This window comes from Chenopodium album, chromosome 10 (genome assembly GCF_948465745.1).
Source record: "Chenopodium album chromosome 10, dcCheAlbu1.1, whole genome shotgun sequence".
NCBI lineage: Eukaryota > Viridiplantae > Streptophyta > Magnoliopsida > Caryophyllales > Amaranthaceae > Chenopodium > Chenopodium album.
The window spans coordinates 62,127,098-62,149,792 of NC_137843.1; the positions used below are offsets into that span (position 1 = coordinate 62,127,098).

The following is a 22,695-nucleotide window of genomic DNA, read 5'->3' on the forward strand; positions in this document are numbered from 1 at the left end:
TTTCAAAAAGCAACGTTGCTATGAACGCTTGGCTGCCACGAGCCAATTAGACCTAGAAATATTACCGGCTAATAATATGTATTGACAAACGCAAAACTTGAAACATTGCCAAAATATAAAACTGGAGGAAGGCGTACTGTAGACATACTAGAGAATAGAACGCTACATATAAAACTTTTAAGCTGTGTGTAGTTAAAATATTAAAAGCCATAATTTTTAAACTATACAATACATTTTTGCTAAATTATACATGAACTGTCACAGTTACACGCCTCATTTGGCAAGCTATTTTAGCTATACAATCTAATTTAACTAAATTATGAGCCTCCTTTATCAAGTTTAGAGAAAATTATCTGTAAGATAACTGAAGACAAAAATTATGAACACTTCCAATGAGGATGGCCTTCAAATAATAGTAGTAAAGTGCTATAAAAATAATGTACAAGAAGCATCTATTAAGCAGATGAACTAATGTTTCGAATCAAGGACACTACTCACTAATAACTTTATATTACAGTGATCACAAAATTGCAACACTAACAATGAAAATATTCGATGCAATGGCAAATTATTGATTGCCACTCTATCAGACGATTGTGATTGCCAGGACGAAGGGAATGTAGTAGAGATTGCCAATAACAAAAAAAATTAGGACTAAAATGAGTTTTACAGAACCCACCTTTTTTACTTGGGGAATATCAATGCTAAAGCAAGTTTTTACAGAGGCAACTTGTATATGCTTAAAACACATACCAGGAGGCCAACGCTTGAGAGAAATAATACATTCTTGTCATCTGACGGTCTTCGTTATAGCTCTGTACAAAATCACCCCTCTATATATAATCATATATGAACCCAACAGCACATCACTCGCCTGTCTCACCTGATAATCTGCTCTACTGATAGGGGTGCGATTCTCCTCTAAAATCAAGGAACAGATGGCCATTCAGCTCAGGATACATAAAGCAACTGTTAACTGGTAGTTTATCCGCTTGAAATTGAACACCCTAAGATGAAATCAAGATCCATTTACCACCATCTCCGATGAGGAATTTGTGGGTAAATGAGGATGTTCCTCCCCTTCCATTTGTCCATTTTCTCGACTTTTAGATGAAGTGCCAGAATTATTTGGAGAAGTAATGATCTCTTCACTTCCATTTTCATCAGCCGAACTATTTTGGCAAGTAATGATCTCTTTGCTTCCAATTTCATCAGCCACATTATTATGAGAAGTAATGATCTCTTCGCTTCCATTTTTATCAGCCAAACTGTTTTCATCATTGTGATTTCTAACTACTTCAGCTTCTCTCTTTTGACCATTGTCCATGTCAACAGTACTCTGTGTATTTGAGCTTTGGGAAGCATTATGTGCACTACTTGCTGCTTTTTTGTTGGGCAAAACTGCCTGGCTGAGAGTCGTGCACAAGGAAGCAAGGATACTCTCTCTTGACACTTTCTTTTGATCAAGCCGCTGCTTCTTGACTAATCCAGGCTCCTCCTTAGAAGCTACCTTCCTCTTCATACTTAATGACTCTAGAATACCTTCATCCCCATCAGAAGCTTCTGTCTGTCTTTTAGGTGGAGGTTTGTAATCTTCATCGTCCTCATCATCATCATAATCCACTAGTCCACCAGGTTTAGGGCTGCGAATATTAACGTATAACTATTATATACCAGTGGCAATAGTAACCGAATACTGTCTGCAGATTCAATTTACCTTAATGTTGCGCAGCTAGGAGCAGAACCGTTGGATGATACAGGATGCTCTTGTACCCTTCGATTGTTGGACACTGTAGCTGATGCAGTGTCTTCCTCATCACTGTAAAATGACAAAAAAAAAAATTTAAGAATAAATAAATAAAGTAGAGGCGGAAGCCATACATCAATTCTATTATATAGGACAGGATTACAGCAGATACCTGTCCTCATTAAAGTAGTCTTCCTCTTCTTTCTCCAAAGCACGATCTTCAACCTGTGTTCTTGAATCCACATTTACTGCAGATTTCGTTCCAATGCTCTCAAGGGACTACAAAGTCTCAGATCAGATAAGTGCATTCCAGAAGATAGTAGTATAAGACAGCAATTATCTAACAAGATACCTGCTCATATTTGACTCTCAAAGATTGAATTGAAGCCAACTTATCAAACTTGCTTAGCTGACTCCAGAAAGATTCCACCAAATACTTGAGCAATGGCTTCACACTTTCCTGCAAGAAACTTCACCCCATCAGGACTAGAGCTCATACGACATCATTCATCAGCAACAAATTAAAAAAATAAAGTGCAGCAAGCACCTTGCGTATGTACTCAAAGAGCTCCAAAGCTGCAGAATTGAGCAAATTATATCGATCACCATTAGCAACAAATGCATCCACTATGGGTTTGAGAAGGTTGCGTCTCATAATATAATTATTAAGATTTTCATCCTGCAAAATAGCATAACTGTTCGATTAATTTCCAAAAGATTCAAAGGTTAACAAATCACAGCTTAAGGCTCAACATGAAGTAATTAAAATGGCTCATGATACTGCCTCAGTTCCTATTGATAATAATGTAGCAAATGGTGGTAGCATATAAGGTAAAGGATTTAGTTATTGCCTTATTGCAGTGGTGATGGCCAAAGGGTAAAGCCACCAAGGAGGCTCTTTAGATGCAATGGCCACTGAGATAATGGAGTTTGACATTTAAATAACTATTTGTCTAAATGTTAACTAGACCCGGTAAGGATGGAACCTTTTTTTTTTAGCATTAGCAGCCAAAAACACAAACAGAGAGTAGAACTGCATCTAATAAAGTCACAAAGATACAAAGCAACAATTTCAGAAAGTTCCACGCTTTGAAGGCACCGGTCCCCTCCCCTCCCCTCCCCTCCCCTCCCCTCCCCCCGTATCTACAAGGCTAATAACGGTGCAACCAAACACTTCCACAAATCAATTGTAGGTGACTTCGTTACGAGATAGCTTGATGGAGAATATTTTGGTCATTCATATCAATATTTCCGGTCTAGTACCAATTTTCTGATTTTTGACAACCAAAAGCACAATGGCCTAGTTACTTGAATGATGTGATAGCTTCAATGCCTCATAGAGATCCATGAATCTCACTTAGCAAGTCATCTATCCCACACCTACTTGGAAAAACTCACTTACGCAGACATATTAGCCTGTACGCAGGCACCAAAAGTCCAAAACCAGGTAGAGAGCTGAGACTCCTACAGCTCAAGAGTCTGTTAGGATTTTACCATCTTCAAAGAAGGAAAATACATTAATTCATGAACTCGTGATCCAATACATATATCATGACTATATGATCTAATAAAATATAGTCTCACTTCAAATTTAGTAATAAGCACCACATGTCAGGAAGGTACTTCCATGATTACCATGCGTAGGCAAAACATGCCTATAAGGCCATAACACAATTGAATTTTCATTTTACCCAAAAACCCATATCCAAATACATGACAATGCATGGCCCTATCTTTCACGAAGACTGTGTAATTCAATTGTTACTCGTATGTGATCACTGCTTGGTCTATTGTAAATCCAAAGGCTCGAATGCCACATCACATATATATGCTACTATACAAGATAGTGGTTCCCGAATAAAAGGTAATCAACAAGAAGATCATGGCCAGGTCAGGTTTTGGCAAAAAAGTGTCCTATATTGGTCAAAATAATTCATGTCCAGGCCCACTGAAATTGGGTTGACTTGCAGACCAGGGTTAGACCTTAAAGTGCATTTTCACGGCCCAAAGCCCAGCTTTTCTATCCCAAAAGTCTGGATCCCGCACAATTTCTGGACTGGGTCAGACTGGGCTGATTGATTCTCAGCTATCCTTAAACAAGCAAAGCAAAAAAACAAATTGACTGAATTTTTTATATAATTAGCAAATTTCTAATGTGAAAGATAAAATGACTTACATTACGAGAAATCACAGTGCGGACAAATCTAACAGCAGCAACTACTAGATACTTCTCTCTTCTCCTCGTCAGATATAAAACTTTGTCCATGGAATTGTTCAGCAGGAAGTTGCACCTGCACCATAAAAGAAAATTAACAGATATTATGCCAAATCAGAAGCAAGAAAAATACCAAGTTATATCACTGCAAAAACAGGAAAATAAATATTTACTTTATCTTGTATAGATGGTGCACAACGCAGAAGCACAACAGCTCGCACACGCTCAATAGAATCTCTGGCTTTGTGTAGCTGTGTTTATCCAAATTTTCGACATCAGAGTTAGCTAAAGTCTTGCCTCCACCAGGGCAAGAATAAGTTATGGCATCAATTAACTGCCCCAAATGCCTCTCGTAGAAAATCTCAATTATAGTATCTCTCTGCAATGCAATACATAATAGGACATGTAAAGTATCATCACACATGCAAACATATAATGATAAAAAGGAAGCAAGAAGCATGAGAAAAAAAAAATAATTAATCTTGCAAGCAAAATCAGGGACAAAGTATTTTTGTAAAACTCGTCAAATAATAATCAAAATAAAAGTCAACAACCACTATTTCACACTTGCACATAAAAATTCAACCAGGTCGCACACTCCCATTGCGCAAGGGAAAAAAAGAGTAATTTATTGTTGCTCGAAGATTGTACTAATAGTTTATACAATCCATTTTAAGAGTCGGCTATCTGGATTTTATATAAGAATATATATTTTATTAAAACTACACAAGCATTGTACAAGTACAAAGAGGACAGGGTGTTCTCCCAAAGATATAGAACTACGATTAGCCAAATTCCTTTGTATTTCCTCCGTAGAGTAATATGTTATTTAAAAGTCCAATTAATAAGTTAACACGAAAAACCCAATCGGAATGTCATAATTACATCAGGAACAAGCTTAAACTATATCCGCCACCCTACAACCCAGGGTGCACATAAAAAATAAAAAAATAATAATAATAAATAAATAAAATCGAAGAGTAAACAACTAAACATATATAATGCAGACAAACTCATGCCCTACCAACCATTTAATAAAAAAATATGGTTCCAGTCGTGATCGGGGAACAAACGCAATGGTATGGTATAGAGTAGGTTAGCAAGTTCATGCACTGTTCATCGGGAAGGTTATTGTCTTATAAAATAAAAGGAAAGAATATCACTGATAAATGTATAGTTAAAAGGAAATCATTTAGTTCAGTGGACGTTGAAATGAGATAGATAGTTAATTACTTAAAACACGGTAGATAGCAAGGCATAAGTGACATACATACCTGCGCTCCTGACAAAGTGTACGAATCTAACAAAGTACGAAGGATTTCAAGAAACTGGCAGTGCATATTATCCCCAAAATCGGTAAGCAGACCTTGGACCTGAATAGAATAAATAGTCATATAATCACAGCCAGTTTTCTCAAATGTAATAGAGTATTAATAATGATTCCAATTTACTGCATGCTTCAACAATTTTGGCAACATAAATAAGAGCGTTGAATCACAATAATTTTCTATATGTTGCAAAATGAGTCAATCTAGTTATCTCAGTGAGTCGATCTAGTTATGGTTTTGGGTTGACAAAAATTCAACCTAAAGGACTGACGCCATAATAAAATCTTGCACTCTTGCAGCTTCTACGATGTTCGGTCCAATAATAATCCCATTATATTCTTTTCCATAAATATACTTACCGAAACAAATGAAACCAAGAATAGTTCATCAAATTCGCAACAGTAACAAAAAAAAATTGACAAGTTCACACAACAAAGCAAAGAGATATAGTGGCTATAAATACAAAATGCATTCACATATAAAAAGTTATATAGTTGATAACTATAAACAACCATTACTTTATACATTGAATTTCAACTCATCTATAAGAATACAAACTTAGATTAAAATTCCAAGTTATTTAGCTCAAGTTATGTTAACCTGAACATTGCCCGTGTACGTTTTAGAAATTCTGCAAATATCAATTTACAGTCCAATACTTTGTTTAAAAAGGGTGGGGGGTGGCTACATGGCTGGGTTTATTTAGGTCACATATGTTTATTTTGTTTTTAAATCTATGCCTAGCTGCAAAAGCTGACATATACCCACTGTAGACTTTGGCATATGTGAAGCTTCATATTATCATACAATTACTAATTTACTATACCATGTCAACCAAAAAGGCTAGACCAAAGAAAAACTACCACTTGGAAGAGTTGCTAGCAACATAATGCAACATCAAGAAGTCCTAAAGCCATCTATGCCCAAAAATGAACTAGCAGTTATAATTAAGATATTCAAGGTAAGAACAGCACTAACATGTAACAGCAGAAGCAAGATCTAGAGATGTCCACATTTATTCAGCTTTCCTCCCAACACACCACTAATATCTATTACAGGCAATGTTCCGCTTCAAGAAGGATAAATTCCACCTTACAGCCTCAATTCAGTTCTTATGTCTATCTTTTTTTTGTAATCCCTTACAAGAGTCTTCTTGCATTTCCATAATATATATTCATGTCCAATATCCTCGTAAGATAACCAAACCATTCATGTCTAGTCTTTCACATCTCATCATCAACAGGAGCTGCCCCAACCTTAACTCTCATCACTTCTGCCCAAAGTTCACTTCAAATATGGTATCACATCTAATAAACATCCTTATCACTGCCACCATTAGCAGCTGAACTTCAATTTTTCTTCCATAGCTGAAATGCTACTCAACTGAATTTTCCATTGAGTTTACAAAATGTTGTTTTCCTCTTACTTAGTACTATTGCCACACTCCTCCCATTAAACATAACCAGCATTGAATATCATCATCTCCTTGCATGATTGAAACACTTACTTTAGTGTAGCATCAATCCCAATCTTAATATCTTCTCCACAGTCAAAGAATCCACTGCCTTACCTTAATTTACATCCAAACAGTCTCCTTTGGTTTTACATAACTTGAAAACTTTAGCTCAAGTATATCTCTCCAAAATCCTAACTGCCAAAGATGTCTCAACTTGTCATATTCACCAAAAATAATGTCACTTATCTTAGCATATATCATAGATTGTCTCCTTAGACTATCGTTGTGAGTCCAAAATTCATTATTGCAAACAAGGATGCTGATATCTCAGTTTTACTTCTCAGTGTCTACGTTAATTATACATTAGTCTTTAACACTCAAATGTCATTAATAGTTTGAAACCTGCAACTCTGCAAGTAGGCTTTTCTAAGACATAAGCAGCTCGAAAAAAAATTTAAATAGTATTATCTCTCATAAGCATTTTCCAAGTAAAAATAACTATCATAAAGATCTTATGCCTATGTTTCTAATACCCCACTAAGCATCTGAATGGACGCATGGCAACCAATGTTTACATCAATTTAGAATAGTTTAAATCATGCAGCTGGACAAATTCTAATTCAACAGCATGGGAGGAGATAATTGCTTATTGAGCAGTTGGGAGGTCAGGAGGCCACTTTAGCTTCTCCTACTCAAGGTGTAAATCTTGATGACCAAGGGAACGCATATCAACACAATTGCCAAACACAAAGTGTCTTTTCATATGCAGTGAATAAGAAGTCATATAAATCGCAGTTTCAATATTACTCACTAAAGTATAAGACTTTTACAATGTTTTACTAATGCAAAGTAACTTTTTTTCCAGATAAAGAGTGGATTGCCAAAATAAATCCAAACTACATACAATGATATCAAAGCCATTAATATGCGTACCAAAAGACCAAGAAGAGGAGTTCCTTCAGGTCGGACAACATAACTACGCAAAAGGTTTGGATCCTGATTCAAGAAAAGTATAAGGATATCTGTCCTGCATGCATCAGAAGACATGTCATTAGGGTTTATCAACATGTTTAAAAGAACAGCCTTAATAAAACTTTCTTCGTCACAAATTAAAGAGGAATTTTGGTCAAGAAAGACCAAAGAAAGCAAACATGCACAAAACTGTCAAGACCAAATGGCAACTTGGCAAGGAACCAGATACATGATCCATGAAAAAAAAAACCTAGAAAAGGAAGCAAAATCTCCTTACCCGGTCAAGACAAGTCGTTTGTCTTCACTCTGCAAAATGTCACTGATGATGTCAAAAAGGCCTTCATTTACGAGATCCCTACAAGAATTTCAAGGTTAGAAAAGATAAATCAAGTAAGAAAGTAAAAAAGTACTAGCTCGAGTGCTCAAAAATAAGAAAATTCATTGTGCGTGTGTGTAAAAAAATTTCTTCATTGGTTTAATTAATTTGCTGATTTTAAGTAGCTCAAAAATAAGAAAATTCTTTAACTATCAAGTTGCTGATTAATTTTATGTTTTAAAACATATAATCAATAATAAGCAGGCAGTTATTTAGTGGGTGTGCACTTTTCAGATTTAATGTCAGTTAATGGGTTTTTTTTATTTATTTCAAAAAGGCCAGGGATTGAATTGTTTAATCTTATATCAAATAGATTAGTTAGTCTATAACTCTATAAGGATCTTCTTGCATACACATTATTCTTTCAGATTATGATCAATGTGAAAAGCAGCCTTTAAGGATCAAACCAGTCTAAAGGTTCGTAGGGGCATAAGCAAGAGTAATTTAATATAGAGGTCTATTTGTAGTTCTTAACGAGAGCTAATAGAGTTCATATACACAATACAGAGATAACATGAAATGTGTTTTGCAAAGTTTCACTATGTATAAAAACCCCAAAGATACAGTGGTATATAGTACAGAAACTCTATGAAATGTACACTAAGAGGTGTCAAGAACTCAAGCCTGTATGAATACAGAGGTGGCTGAGGATATATGCACCCCCAAACTCTTTACAGTCACAAGAATCGGATTGAAATAATAGTACAGATCAAATAATCCAACTAGGCAAGAACAATAGTTGTCAATCTTCAGAATGAACCATTACTATATTCGAGGAACTTTTTTAGTGCATAAAGAAAAATGCTTGAACAAGACAAACTTGAAAGTGGTTGAATACCTAAAAAGTCGAAGCTGCTGAACCATTTGTAGACTCTTGCTTAAAGTGCAAAACTCATGCAAAAAATAAACCTGCACCCATTGCAATAAAAGATTCAGTGCTATCAAGGACATCCATCCTGTCCCAGGGCAATTGCAGAAAAACCATCACAGAAAAAAAAATTGATTTTTTTTCTCTCCTTTCTTAAAACAATCTCAATATAAAGAGGATGAGACATTACATTAGCCTAAATTTTCCAGTTTTAAAATCAGCTTGAAATTTATTGGCCCAACATTGTTTGCAACATACTATTGCCGACAGCTCAGTTATGTTTCATCCAACGGAATTAAGGCTGAAAGTTTACACTGTCATTCTGATTCTCAACATATTTTACTTCAACTTCTCAATTTGACTTCCATATCCATGACTAGATATACACTTCATACTCTAACAAGGGTGCGGATCCTTACACGACACTACAATGTTTAATCGTAAACTTAATTTATATTAAACTACAAAATGATGGAGAAGAGAAGTATTAAACAGGAAGGAAAAGAGAAATGATATGCTCCCTCCGTTTTTAAATATTTGCTCCACTTTCCTTTTTCGGCCGTTTTAAAATACTTGCTCAATTTCCTTATTTGGATATCTTTTACAATATTTAATTCATTTCTCTCACCTAATGGACCCAACATAAGTTATATTTTATTAATTTCATATTCTCTCTCCTCCAATTCTCTCAACTACTTTTGTTTTTTACAATTTTATATTCTTCCCCTTACCCCAATACCTCCATATTTTATTACTATCTCTAAATTCTCCTAAAACTCCGCGCATTGAGAAATGGACCAAGTATTTAAAAACGGAGGGAGTAGATACACACTGATGGGATGAGATAAGAATTGCAACAAGAATTAAAACTCAAATCAGCCTGAAACGAGTACTTGTACAGTAAGTGTTGGTAAAAAATTCCTATAAAAATAAAGAATATGTTCCGTTAACGGCAGCGAGTCCCCGCACTCAAGTCCACATTTAGGAGTCTTGTGCCTGAAATTGTAGCCATTACATGCCTAAACCTAGGAACACTTGTACTCATGTCTAAGTTACATAAATGATAAGTCTAAGACAGGTGCAGTCGTGCAAATATATATATATATATATATCCGCTTTATATAGTGATCGTTTCATGATGAATCCATTACTTCCCGATCTAACGGCGACGTAACCAATAATAACTTCCCGTAAGTTCAGCTAGATGAATCCATCTCGACCGTACACATGCAAAGCATCTGATAACCTTTCATTCGCAGTATAGTACTTTTATAAATACCCCCCCACCCTGCCTCATTGGCAGACTGCACTTACTCTCACTAATCTCTAAAAGCTATTTCTCTCTATAAAATATGTTCTCTTGAGACTTGGTGAATAACTTAGGCATCGGAGGGGGTTTCCCTGGTTAAACTCTCGAGGGTTGCTGATGTTTGTAAATCCTAGCAGCGCACAAGCATCCACAGTCCCCAGGTTACAGACTCGGAACACTGTGGATACATATTTAAAGCAATTATTGCAACAGATGATTTATATGGTGACAACATCAAACCAGAACATAACTAATACTTCCTCCACTCCCCAAATATTGCAACATGGGAATTGGACACGGATTTTAAAAAAAAGGAGAGATAGAGAGGAATTAAGGGACCCATGTGATGAGGAGAGAGAAAGAAAGAAAACATGTGCAAATAGGGAAAAGTTGCAATATTTGTGAAAATTCCTAAAATGGTAATTGTTGCAAAATTTGTGGAACGGAGGAAGTATGTGACATTAGTCAAACCACATAGGTAACTTGTTTTATGATCAAGAGTCATCAGAATACCAGATTCTTCTTGGAATCCACCGATGTGCTGGGTGATTTCAACCGTGAGAACAGTTCCTGAATGAAAGTATTGTCTTCCTTCAATAACGAAACTACCTGCAAATAGAAATTCAACCTGAGGCAACAATAAAAATTAACAACACTGTACAAGATTTGAAAGTATTGACTTACAACACCATTATTTGCATGTACTATGGAATTCAGACTGGCAATAGTTGCGTCATCCAATACTCTAGTCAAAGCCACATCCTAACAGATATTAAAAAGCTCTAGTAAGAACCCTCTGGGTATAAATTGAGAACAAAAAGCAACTGAAAGAAATTCAAATAAAAACCTTCAAGTAACCAATTCTGTATGTTTGATGTATCTTTGACAAGACTGTGGGATCTTTAATCGGTATGGCCTGAAAAAATTAAGAAGAAATCATCGCAATGCAAAAATTAAGGGGGTGTAAATGTGTTGGAAAGCTGATTCCATATGTTACAATCTCACATACTTCGCCTACTTCAAATTCAAAACAGAAATAAATGACAGTTCAACTCACCTCCTTAAAAACCACATGCTCCATCAAAAAATCCCGATGTCGAACATGGGGGACATCCGGATCATCTACAGAAAAAAAAGTCAAAAAAAAAAAGAGAGAGAGAGAGAGAAAAACAAGGATCAGTCATTAACCCATGATACAACACGTAGGGCTCACATCTACTACTTTAGATAAAATTTTTAAAAGAAAATCTCTTTAGTAGGATCAAATAAGAAATTCAAATGCAGCATAGGTTGCTCCAAGTAAAAAGCATTTTCTCATTGACCAATTTTAACAATCACTCAACATCGCTTTTTGAGGACCCCATGCAGTCTAACTAGTACACAAAACAAGGTGAAACCAACAATAATTAAAAACTAGAATCAAAGACATACGATGATACGAGTTTCATCCAAAACTCCAATCAGCATAATTTTAGCAATAAGTTCACAAAGCCACATGTAAGAAAAGACCAGCCAAGAAAAACATAGAGATATGTGTAATATGTTCAGCTGTTCATGACTATCAGACTTCTGTAAACTGATAGATGCCCACAACCAGATATCAGAATCAGAGATTAACTCTATTCCTTTGTGTTTCTTCAATGGAATTATGCTTGTGCCTTAACCAATAATGTCACTAAGAAGGCCACTTGAAAAAATACAGGCATTGTGCTACAACCACGCACTCCAAAAGTTTGCCAATACAGCAGTGCACAAAAGCAATTTCTATTCCTTAATCCTTACAAAACCCCCTACCCCCACAGTGAATGTGTGGCAAACCTGAAACATTGAAAGGTCATACCCAAGTCTCTTCATGCAAGGCAACAACTTTCTCAGTTTCTCCATAGATGATATGCCAATGATAACCCTAAAGTGAAGGATATACATGTGAACAAGACTCGGTATATTGAGGATTGCATTTTTTAAAACACTCATTAACAATAGTGATAACCTATTCCTGAATCATTTAGGACACTCATTCGGGATGACACCACTACATAATAAACTAAAATTGACAGGAAAAAAGAAAAAGAAAAGAAAAGAAAAACTTACATTCAAGACACCCAATGATATCCATGATGAATTCATCTCCAAAAACCTTCTCAAAGATCTGCGGACTATTGAGCATTACTGCAAAAGGAAACACAAAATACAAATAGCAACACACCATGTCACAAAGTTAGAAATAAAACAAGAAAGAACGGAGGATGAAAGACCTAAACTACTTTTCACGTAGTCAGAGAATACTTACGAATGCCTTTGACAATTTTATAAATAATATGAAGACTGTCAAGATTCTCAAGGTCCTCAGAAATCCTAAACAGGTTCATCAGCTTCCTGAAAAACTCTTGCTGTAATAAACCACAAGGGTGAAGCTTAAGAAACCAGCTAGAAGAACAAAGAACAATAAGAGAATAATAGACAACAGAACTCAACTTGAAATCAACCATGTAATAACATTATAAGAATCTAAGTAAACCACAAGGGTGAATCTACTATACGTTACAGGACACAGGTATGCGTGTGTATGATGTCCTAGTAACACAGGTTCCACACATAATTGAGGACAAAAGTACAAAACAGCAAATCACAGGAAAACAACAGATCTCTGTTCAAAAATGCCCAATCAATCAGCTAGATAAGATAGTAAGCAGATAAAAGAACAAACTTTCAATACTCCCTCCATACCAATAACCCTTAATAAAATAGGTTTGTACACTTTAGAGATCAATATTGTAATTTTAAACCACTTTTATTAGAGTTGAAGAATGACTCCCTCCGATTGTTTAAAGGTCTTCCTACTTTTTAATCAAATCCGTTCCTCAAAATTCTTCCTACTTTTTCTATATTACGATTTTTGGCAAAACTTTTCCGTCACCTATCCAACCTCGCGGGCCTGTTTACTCAATATAATAATACCATTTCTCTAAAAAAAAACTTACTATTTCATACCAAAAAAGTCAAACAATGGGACCCCACCAGAAGAAAAGTAAAAAAAAAAAAAAAAGGAACCCACTTTCCACTATACATTCCTTTCCTTGGTTTTGTTGCGGCATTAAATAAGAACATCAATGTAAAAACAGAGGAAGATAAATGCATTGACAATGTTAGATTTTAAAAGAAAATGTTTTCATTAAAGGTAATTTCAAAATTTTATGTAGTACAACTATCTTTATAATATAAAAAAAATGAAAGCATGACCTAAAGACCAATATCATTTCCCATCGACAATTTAAACTTGAATGGAGGATTAGAAACTGAAAGAGTGTTGCTGAACAACAACAACAAAAAAAAAAAAAAAAAAAGCAGCTTACAAGCGAAAAGGTGTCAAGAGAAACTACTAGCACATAATACTTTCTATATCTACTAGTTAATTATAATCAACAGAGAGTTAAATGTCAATTAAGCAAGATTTACAAGCAGCAAACTCACTTCCTAGACACACACACACCCACCCACAAGAAGTGACTGTGACACTATTAAAACGAGACTATATCTATTGGGTGTAAAAGCAATCATATAAAGAGAAACAGAGCAGCAAAGTTGACTGGAAGAAAAAGCCATACTTACATCATGCAGTACAAGTTCCGTCAATCGCATTTGATCCGTAATGCCACTCTCTACCACAATCTGCTGGAAGCAATGGAAACCAAACCAGTTAAGAATTAATTTTTCAAAAGCACACACAAAAGATAAAGGTCAGGGAGCAAATAACCTTTTTGATGACCCAATTTCAACAATTTTTACAGTAACTTTTAAAATAACATGATGGGGACTGGGGAGCCCTCTCTCGCCCATACCCCCCTATTACACCTACAGTAAAATTCAGTTAAGATATAACAAACACTACTCCATATCAAGATAGGAAACAATTTCATAAGGGGCCCGGAGAATTGATAGCTATTACCAAATGCCTCATTAAAGGATTGAGTCATTACAGCCGAATCTGCCCAAGGGCAACTGCTTCATGGGGACATGCAAGCTACACGACTGCTTTCTTGACTTGCACAAAAAGGGCTACTCTCATTATTACATTGGGTACAAACAGTTTGGAATGAAAGGAATACTTCATTTCTCCACCAAAAGAAGATGGCCTTATACTTTCATTAAAATACTACTGATGCATCGAATTTTATAATTCTTCTACACTAGTGTCCTGTGCAAGCAGTGTTTGAAAAAGCGTGCCTAGGCACTGAGGCACAAGGCGGTAGGGGGTAAGCGCTTAATTTGGCCTGGGGGCGAGGCTTTTTTGATTAGCACAGGTTAGGCACATGAGGCGCACCTGAAGCAAATTTCTGCCAATTTTTTAACTGTTTATATAGTGCACCTCACTTCAAAGAGCACTGCATAAACCTTATCAGTTCAGCGCGCCTTGAGCTTTTTTATACATAGTGTGCAAGTCAAGAAAGCAGTTGCCACTAATAAAATTGATATCTTGACAAGATCCAGTAGCATGTAGAGATTTTGAATTTAAGAGTATATAATGCTTAAGTCTCATCAACACAAGCAATACTAGCAGTTAGCAAATAAGCAAAATATTATTTACATAAAAATAAAATAAAAAAAATAAAAAAAAAAAAAAAGACCTTCAATATTAAAGGGAGTGTTGACAGCTCCACAGCAGGAAGCTCCCGCAACTCACTGTTCACACTGTGGAAGGTATCATCTGAAAATCACAATGAAAGTAAACCATTAAGAAAATATAAGTACTAAAAAGGATGCTATACCAATCCATTGTACACATGAAAGCATCCACAATATACAAACAGATACTCAGATGCAAAATGAAGCCAACAAAGTCAGTTAATATTGAAATTAGATCCCGGCACTGAAGGAAAACTGGTAAAAGCAAATTAGCCAAGTGCTCTAAGATGAATGCATGTTAATATAATTTTTCAATGTAGATGATGACTCAAAACCTATTGGTGTCTGTAAAGTAGATAGATAGCGCTTTTGTACGCAACAGATTTTGTCCAACTTATCACAGCATCAGTTAATTAAGCTACAAAATTAAGTTAAAACTCAAAAGAGAGAAGATGTTGTATAGCAAACTAGGTCCAATCAAAGTTACCTGCCATCAAAAAAATGTGAGAACATGGTGTATCGCTAGCAGGGAAGGTTGCAGATTAGTCTATACCTCAATAATTGAGGTCCTCAAATTGACATGCAATTGTTGATGATATGGCCCCAAAAAAGAAAACCCACTATGGTTATATGATTATGATCATGGTAGCTAAAGCATCATCTTGGAAACATTATCACAATTCACAACTAAGTGGCATATTTGAAGTTAAAAGACTGTTTTCATAGTTTAATAGTAATTTATGTTATCGTTCTCAAACTTATAATTACAAAGCTCAGAACCCATAAAAAGTCCACATACAAGACACAGACTAACGAATTTAATGGGCTCATACACCTCCAACAAATAATGACAGATGAAAAGAACCATTGTTTAAAGTACATTAGAGCTTCATTAATGAAGAGACCAGCAAAGCAAAGGCTGATCACAGAGAATTTAGCCAAAGCAATGACTGACAAATAACGCCCTAAAAAGAGCACAATTGTGTTTTCAGCACATCTCCCAGCTGTTGACTGTAATATCTACGTCCTGATTTACTAGTTTCATCTTTGATTGACAAAACTGGGATTTGCCATTCAAATCCTAAACCTAGAGCCTTTATCAGTTTTTTCTCACACGCCAATAAACCCATCTAGCACAAACAGATGGCTACATTACAAAGGTTCAATGTTATTAAGCCAATATATGAAACACAGATCATGCACCGTAACAACAAGGAATAGATGAAATGCTAGATCTTGAATTGAAAACGACGCTTTCTCACCAAACTCCTCTCGACTTATGTGAACCCTATGTTGCAACCATATCATCCCTTAACCCACACCCAAGACCCAATCAATGATATCTCGGCCACAAAAAAATCTACTAAAGCCTAATGCACAAAACAGAATCACACCCTTGCTAGCATATGTAACAAACATAAACATTAAGAACGGTGATACCCAACGGCAGCCTGACACCTAGGAGAGTAAAATCCAGAATTATCACATTCCCCAGCCATAACCACGACGAACAAATAGGCAAATGTGTACTTCCTACTCCTTAACGATTGCTCTATTTTCCTTAATGGACCATCTACCAAAGAACATTCCATTTCTATAAACTAAAAATCCCACTACTTAAAAAGTAAACATTTGCCAACTTTTTAAATAAAAATCTCCCTTATCAGTGTCATTATCCTCCCTAACTTAGACTCCATCCATACAATTACCCCTTTTAATTTACTGATTTCTTTCTCAATCTTATCCATCTTCCTTCTGTCTTTCGTCCATCCCAACCCTTCTATTACTCCCTCTATCTCAGTATCCCATGATATATATCATGTTTTTCTTCTTGGTTTTAAAAAGCGCGCCTAGGCGCGTTCCCTGGGAAATGGGCTTTAGCTAGGCGAGGCTCATTCACCTATGAAAGGCGCGCACCTCAAAGCACCTTTGGTAAGGCGTGCCTTTACGCCTCAAGGAAAATAACTAAGATTTAAGTTATAAATTGAAGAATGATGGGACATTTTTTCAAATTCGGACTACCTTAGCTTTACATATATCATTATTTAATTTATTATGAATCTTTTTAATTGGTATTAAGTACAATCAAAGTAAAAAATAATTTGAAACAAATATATAAATACATGCACCTTGCATACAAAAGGCGCACGCCTTCGACTTGTGCCTCGCGCCTAGGCTACAAGGACCATTTGCGCCTTGGTGTGCCTTGCGCCTTTTAAAACAAAGTTTTTCTTTATAGGTGTCCTAAAATCTTATTCCTATTTCATTTTTTTTCGTTTTAAGACACTATAAATGTCTAAAATACCCTCGTTATTTTAGTCTATACCCACTGAACTACCTAATTTACCCTCACATTTCTTCTTGTTATTTGTGCCTCACTCATCATCAAGTACTTCTTATTTCCTGTAAAACTTTTTCATGTACTCTCTCCACCTATTTCTTAATTCCCACGAAATATTACAATTGGGAACTATATTATGGGACGGAGGAGTATTAAATTTCAAGATCCTTCCCCCGATAGATTCACTTCAATATTTATAACAGCTATAATACCATTCGTCAATTTCTATAACAACTCGTTAATATTAGTCCAAAACTCTCAAAGAATTATCAGGGAAACGAATATCAGGGCCAAGGACGATTTAATCATCATAATTTTATTTTTTAAAAAAAAAAAACTGAGGATTGTGTGATTTTCATAGATGAAAGAGTAAAAACCAGAATATTATAAAGTTCCAATAATCTTCCTCATCGACGGAAATAGAGAGCAGCAGACTTTTGTCCAAAACTCTTAGAAGAAATAGTAATCACTTAAAACCTTGAACTTTTCTATCCAAAAATTTACCATCTGCAATTCATCATAGCTAATGTCTGGCACAGTTAACAGTACTTGCAGTATACATAGCGGTAATAAGTCTTAATGATTTATAAATTAACTTCTACTCGTAATAAAAATCCTACTAGGATGATAAATGCAACTAATAATTTAATGAAGATTCCAGCTACCCTTGCATATGTCACATCATACCAGTTCTCAGTATAAAGCATGGCAACAAAAGACTGATAATGATTTACTTCAAAACTATCTAATATCACAGACATATTTCAAACTATCAAAAACTGTCACATCAAAAGAAACGAACATACACTAACCATCAATTTCTTGATACTATTTGATGCCTTTTTAAAAAATTTAGTACAGGGATAGTTCACAACAGCAATCATCACACGGAAATGAACTTAAAAACAGTAATGAAGTAATATAATGAGAATAGAAACTGAAAGTAACAATAGGATAAACTTACAATTAAGAGTAGTAAAATGCAGATTTCGTCGCACGTTGCATATGTGATCCCTGCATAAATCAGCATATAAGGGCTAGAGCCAACAAAAAGTTCCAAACAAAACCGCCAAATATAAAAGAAGTTTGCATTACCATATATAAGAACATCCAGCAGTTTCCTGGAAGCTAAGGGCTAATTCAGTAGAATATTCTGGATCTCTCCAGGAAATAATTGTATCTAGAAAAGAGAAATATATCAAGTAAAAGCAGAATATAAAACTCAGAACACAATGCTAGTGTACACAAACTAGTACCTTCTTGTTTTCTATAAATGTCATCTGGGGTGATCCGGTGCAAGAGCAAGGTTTCATTATCCTCTTCATCAATGACGAACAGACCGAGATCTTCTGACCGCTGCATTAAGCATTATCTTGTTACTGGTATAGTGGTATAGCAGTGTAACTAATGCATTATATTAAGAACAGGAATAAAACCAACCTCCACATAATCCACAGTGACATGACCAGTTCCCTGATCCTCCCACTTGCCATCCTCATTTAGACGATAGACTTTGACCCGCTGAAAGGAACATAATATAAATATTGCAGCAACAAAATGAGATTTTGAAACAAAAAATATCAAATCCAGATCCGTCACAGCTCGGTAAAAAAAATGAAAACTAGAAAGTTACACAGTGAATTAAAGAGCAATTTTTCAAAAAGGATCCTGGTGATTTGGCCAAAGCCACAATCACTAGTGATTTGGTCAAGCGTGTTAACACATTCCCTGTTAGTAATTAAGAACCAACTTGACAACATAACAAGTTAAACAGCAACTCTGCCAAGCATATGAAAAACAACATAAATGGCTACACCAATCAAAAATAGAGCAGAAGCAGTTGTGGCAGGATGTCAAATAGTGTAGCACCATTGCAAGACCAGCATCAAATTTTTAGCTACATATGTACTATAGAACTCATTTCACAAATAAATAGTGCTAACTAGAAGATGTCAATAGGAATCCATCCATCAAAACTTTGACATATGATTTCATTCCCTAAGAAACTTCCATTCTCCTTTTCCTATCTGGATTTTAAATAACAATTTAAGAACACATAGTCTATTACAGTTTAATTATTAGATTCAGATTATATTGATAACCCAAACAATGAAAGTCATAAATTCTTTCATCTGATTAAAAAAAAAGAAAAACTCAGTACTAATATACTACACCATAAATACAGTGATAAATGTGAAGTTACCCACACGGCACATAAACACCGAGAACACACATTTCAACAATCAAAAAAAACATATGCAAGTTCAGCACTTGACTCCCCCAAAAAAATGAAAGTTATTGATCTCACTCCATCCATATTCCTGAGCTCACCCACCAGCCCTAAGGGCTTGCAAATTGGGATATGGGTGATACCTTATGTGGGAATTAAGATGAGGTAGTGATTGTGTGCAAAGGAGGGAGGACAGGGGAATTATTATACGCTACTAAATGCGCACTTCTCCTTACCCAAGAAACCCCCCTCTACCCGATGATTGTCAAGCGCATCATCAAGTGGGGGTTCATGAAATTACGAGCATCAAGAGTTTCCACCAAACTTCTCAAACAAATAAACCCTTTTTCAACCTCATTAAATAGAAACAAAAACAACCTGAATGACTTCCACAATTGGAAACGGCGTGCAACACCAGCCCCAACTTCAAAACTCATTCCACAAACTATCTTTTGTAGTAGCTATCACTCATTGTAATACGAAGTACTTTTTTCAGCTGTTCTACTAAGTGCTATCTAAGCGTAACAGTTCAATTCAGCTGTTTCAGTTATCTATCAAAGAAACAACTACTTTATCAAGTTTTCTCTACAATCAGCTACAAAAGAAGTAAAGCAAACAACTATTGCAACCCTAAACTCTATAAACTAAAGCTCAAAACATCATATCTAGCATTAGTAGTGTTTTAACTTACTCTAAACACTAAAAGCTACTATCGAAAACGCCCGAAATCGCAGTCACCATCTACCTATCAAGCACACAAATTTGCAGCAACTAGGGTTTCGCCCAACCAAATAAAACCTAATAAAAAAAAACGTAAACAAACTGTTTCATCAAGTAGAAACGCCAAACACAACAGATAATCGAAACGTTTCGAAAACCAAAAACCCAGAGAAAAATCAAAAAAAGCATAAAAACCATACCTGATGCTCCCGAGAACATCCAACAGCTACTAATCCCAACTCACGCTCCCTCTCTCTTTCTCTATCTCTCACGCGCCGCCGTTCAATACAATTCTTGAGATCTAGGGTTGCGTCCATTGAGCCCTAGATCTGTAAATTCGAAGCACCGATTGAAAAGAAAGGGAAATTGGGGGAAAAGCGAGCTAAATTAGGGTTTAATTGGAATTGGAGAGACGACTACCATGGAAGTTGAGCTTCATCGAGTGGCCGGTAATGGCGATGAAGGAGACCAAAGGGGAGGTTGCGCTCGCGTCGAAGTGTTTTTGACTCTGAAAAAATAAAAGGAAAAAAAAAAAAAAAAGGAGAGAGAGAGAGTGAAGAGAGGGAAAACTTGTTGAGACACATCTATTAGTAGCACGTGGCAGTTTATTTTAATATTGGTAACCAAGTAATTTTGCTTACTCTTTAAAATCTTACTTAATATTAAATTAATTAATCTTAATTAAATTTGATCTTAATCTTTAAATTTCATCTTCATCTTTAAATTTGAGATTAATCTTCTTTTTCTCGTTTGGGTTAGTAGGTTAACTGCTTTAAAAGGAAAATGATACACGAATCTCCACCCACGAAGTAACTTTGATGAGAATTGAACCTCATTATAATGTCCATGCATATAGTAGGGATGTTGGGTATAATCGTTTATTTGGGAGTGGGATGGATGGTAAGGGAAATCCTACTCTGAAGATGTATATTATAATGTTCATGCATATAATAGGGATGCTGAGTATAATCGTTTCTTTGGGAGTGGGATGGATGGTAAGGAATTCGACCAATTCGTATGCTGAAAATGTCCCTTTAAGGCAAAGTTGTCCCAATTTGGATGGTGAGTAGAAAACACCTCAATTACAGCAGCCCTACAACCATTATTGCCGCTAACCACCTTAACAGCGTGACCACCACAACAACCAGCTCTACCTTGCCGCAACTATCAGCCCTCAACCGACCACCAATATCCAAACCAGTCTTCTTACACCGTTCCCACCATCTACAACCTGCTCTGCCCAAAAACCTGCAACCCCTGCTCGCTACACAATTAATCACTTCTGACCACCACCCTTCACAAATTTGTAAACGATCTAGCAACCCCAATTCGGCAATATTATTGGGGATTTGGTGGTTTTGGGGGAATGGGGCACGGGAGTGTGGTGCCAACGCGTGGAGGGGGGAGGGGGGAGGGGAAGAGGTCTGGCAGAGCAGGAGTGGCGGTCGGGAACCTAGGTTGTGCCGGTGGGAGGAATGATGTCGGACGTGGGTGGTGGTGGAGTTGTCGTGGGCTGGGTTTTTATTTTTGTTTTTTAATTCAAGTTTCTAAGTATTTTGAACCAATTACGTGGTGACACTTGTCACCTGAAAACTATATATATAAAAATTACCTTTTGAACAGGTAACCGATAACGGGACCATTTTGAGCGAATGACCCCTAAAGTTCGAATTATTTAAAAATAATCTAAAGTTGGGATTATTTTGAGCGAACGGACAAAAGTTGGGATTATTTTTGTCAATTTTTCCTAAAATCTTACAAATGGACAAAAGGAGCAATGAAAATGTTCTTACATATTTCGATAGGTAGTATTTTACTATGCTCAATAAAAGGCTTATTAATATGGGCTCTTTTATTTAATAAGTAAAAATTAGGATCGTCTGGCCTTGATTGATACTTTATGATTCTGTTTGATCCTATCTTATACGACCCAAGTGTAAAAACAAGGTCATCCTTTCCTAATCAATCATGTACAACCCTACCCTGGATCGTTTAATCAAAATTGTTATGATCCAAATAGCAATTCTAACGACAATACAAATAAGATTTAAATCCTCAAGTTCATAGATATACAAGTATACAAACCCTTAATTATTGCTAGACCAAGTACCATTTGGTAAAATGTCATAGGAATAATATACATCTTTATTTATATATATGTGTGTGTGTGTAAAAGCGCCCCATTTAACCAGAATATTAGTCAATGCGAAATACATATAAATTATTATGAAAAGTAATTGCGTTTACTTATCTTTTTATAATTTTGTAAATATTTGTCACTTGTTAACTTAGCAACAATATGCCACTAATACTTACTACGTATAACTTAGACTATAGTAACTGCCTTTTATGGTAAAAGCTACTATCTTAGTCTCTTGGTAATGTACAACTATAATAGCGACCAATAATTCGACTCATAAGTTTGGTTCTTGTACCCCTTTTTTTATATATTCACCACTTGATAATTGTTACCAAATTAAACCATATTGTTTTCATGTTTTGAATTGAAA

The 22,695-nt window shown here is 35.7% G+C and overlaps 1 protein-coding gene across 3 annotated transcripts; it reads right to left on the bottom strand.

Annotated features, from left to right (window-relative positions):
• Positions 1 to 427: 427 nt before the first annotated feature.
• LOC145562851 (uncharacterized) lies at positions 428 to 20,727 on the bottom strand. Of its 3 annotated transcripts, XM_081623260.1 has the most exons (25): positions 20,606 to 20,704; positions 20,386 to 20,514; positions 18,676 to 18,756; positions 18,492 to 18,591; positions 18,331 to 18,415; positions 18,200 to 18,249; positions 14,897 to 14,976; positions 13,881 to 13,943; positions 12,562 to 12,661; positions 12,363 to 12,440; positions 11,329 to 11,393; positions 11,119 to 11,187; positions 10,956 to 11,033; positions 10,785 to 10,880; positions 8,933 to 9,003; positions 7,996 to 8,073; positions 7,680 to 7,773; positions 5,237 to 5,335; positions 4,136 to 4,341; positions 3,924 to 4,038; positions 2,295 to 2,426; positions 2,100 to 2,207; positions 1,920 to 2,026; positions 1,718 to 1,819; positions 428 to 1,643 (listed from the first exon to the last, which is right to left on the bottom strand). In XM_081623260.1, the coding sequence occupies exons 2-25, from the start codon at positions 20,500 to 20,502 to the stop codon at positions 1,019 to 1,021; spliced, it is 2,799 nt and encodes a 932-aa protein (XP_081479386.1). In that variant the 5' UTR covers positions 20,503 to 20,514; positions 20,606 to 20,704; the 3' UTR covers positions 428 to 1,018. The 3 variants fall into 3 exon arrangements, with proteins under 3 accessions (XP_081479386.1, XP_081479387.1, XP_081479385.1); XM_081623261.1 differs by having other exon boundaries at positions 13,881 to 13,940; positions 20,386 to 20,727; XM_081623259.1 differs by having other exon boundaries at positions 20,386 to 20,727.
• Between the last annotated feature and the right edge of the window lie 1,968 nt (positions 20,728 to 22,695).

Excerpts from the sequence above, each read along its gene's own strand:
- LOC145562851 (XM_081623259.1), bottom strand. The coding sequence starts at position 20,502 with ATGGACGCAACCCTAGATCTCAAGAATTGTATTGAACGGCGGCGCGTG. Across the intron at positions 11,188-11,328 it reads AGCATGTGGTTTTTAAGGAG|GCCATACCGATTAAAGATCC; the intron begins GTGAGTTGAACT and ends TAATTTTTTCAG. Across the intron at positions 1,644-1,717 it reads CCTAGCTGCGCAACATTAAG|CCCTAAACCTGGTGGACTAG; the intron begins GTAAATTGAATC and ends TAATATTCGCAG.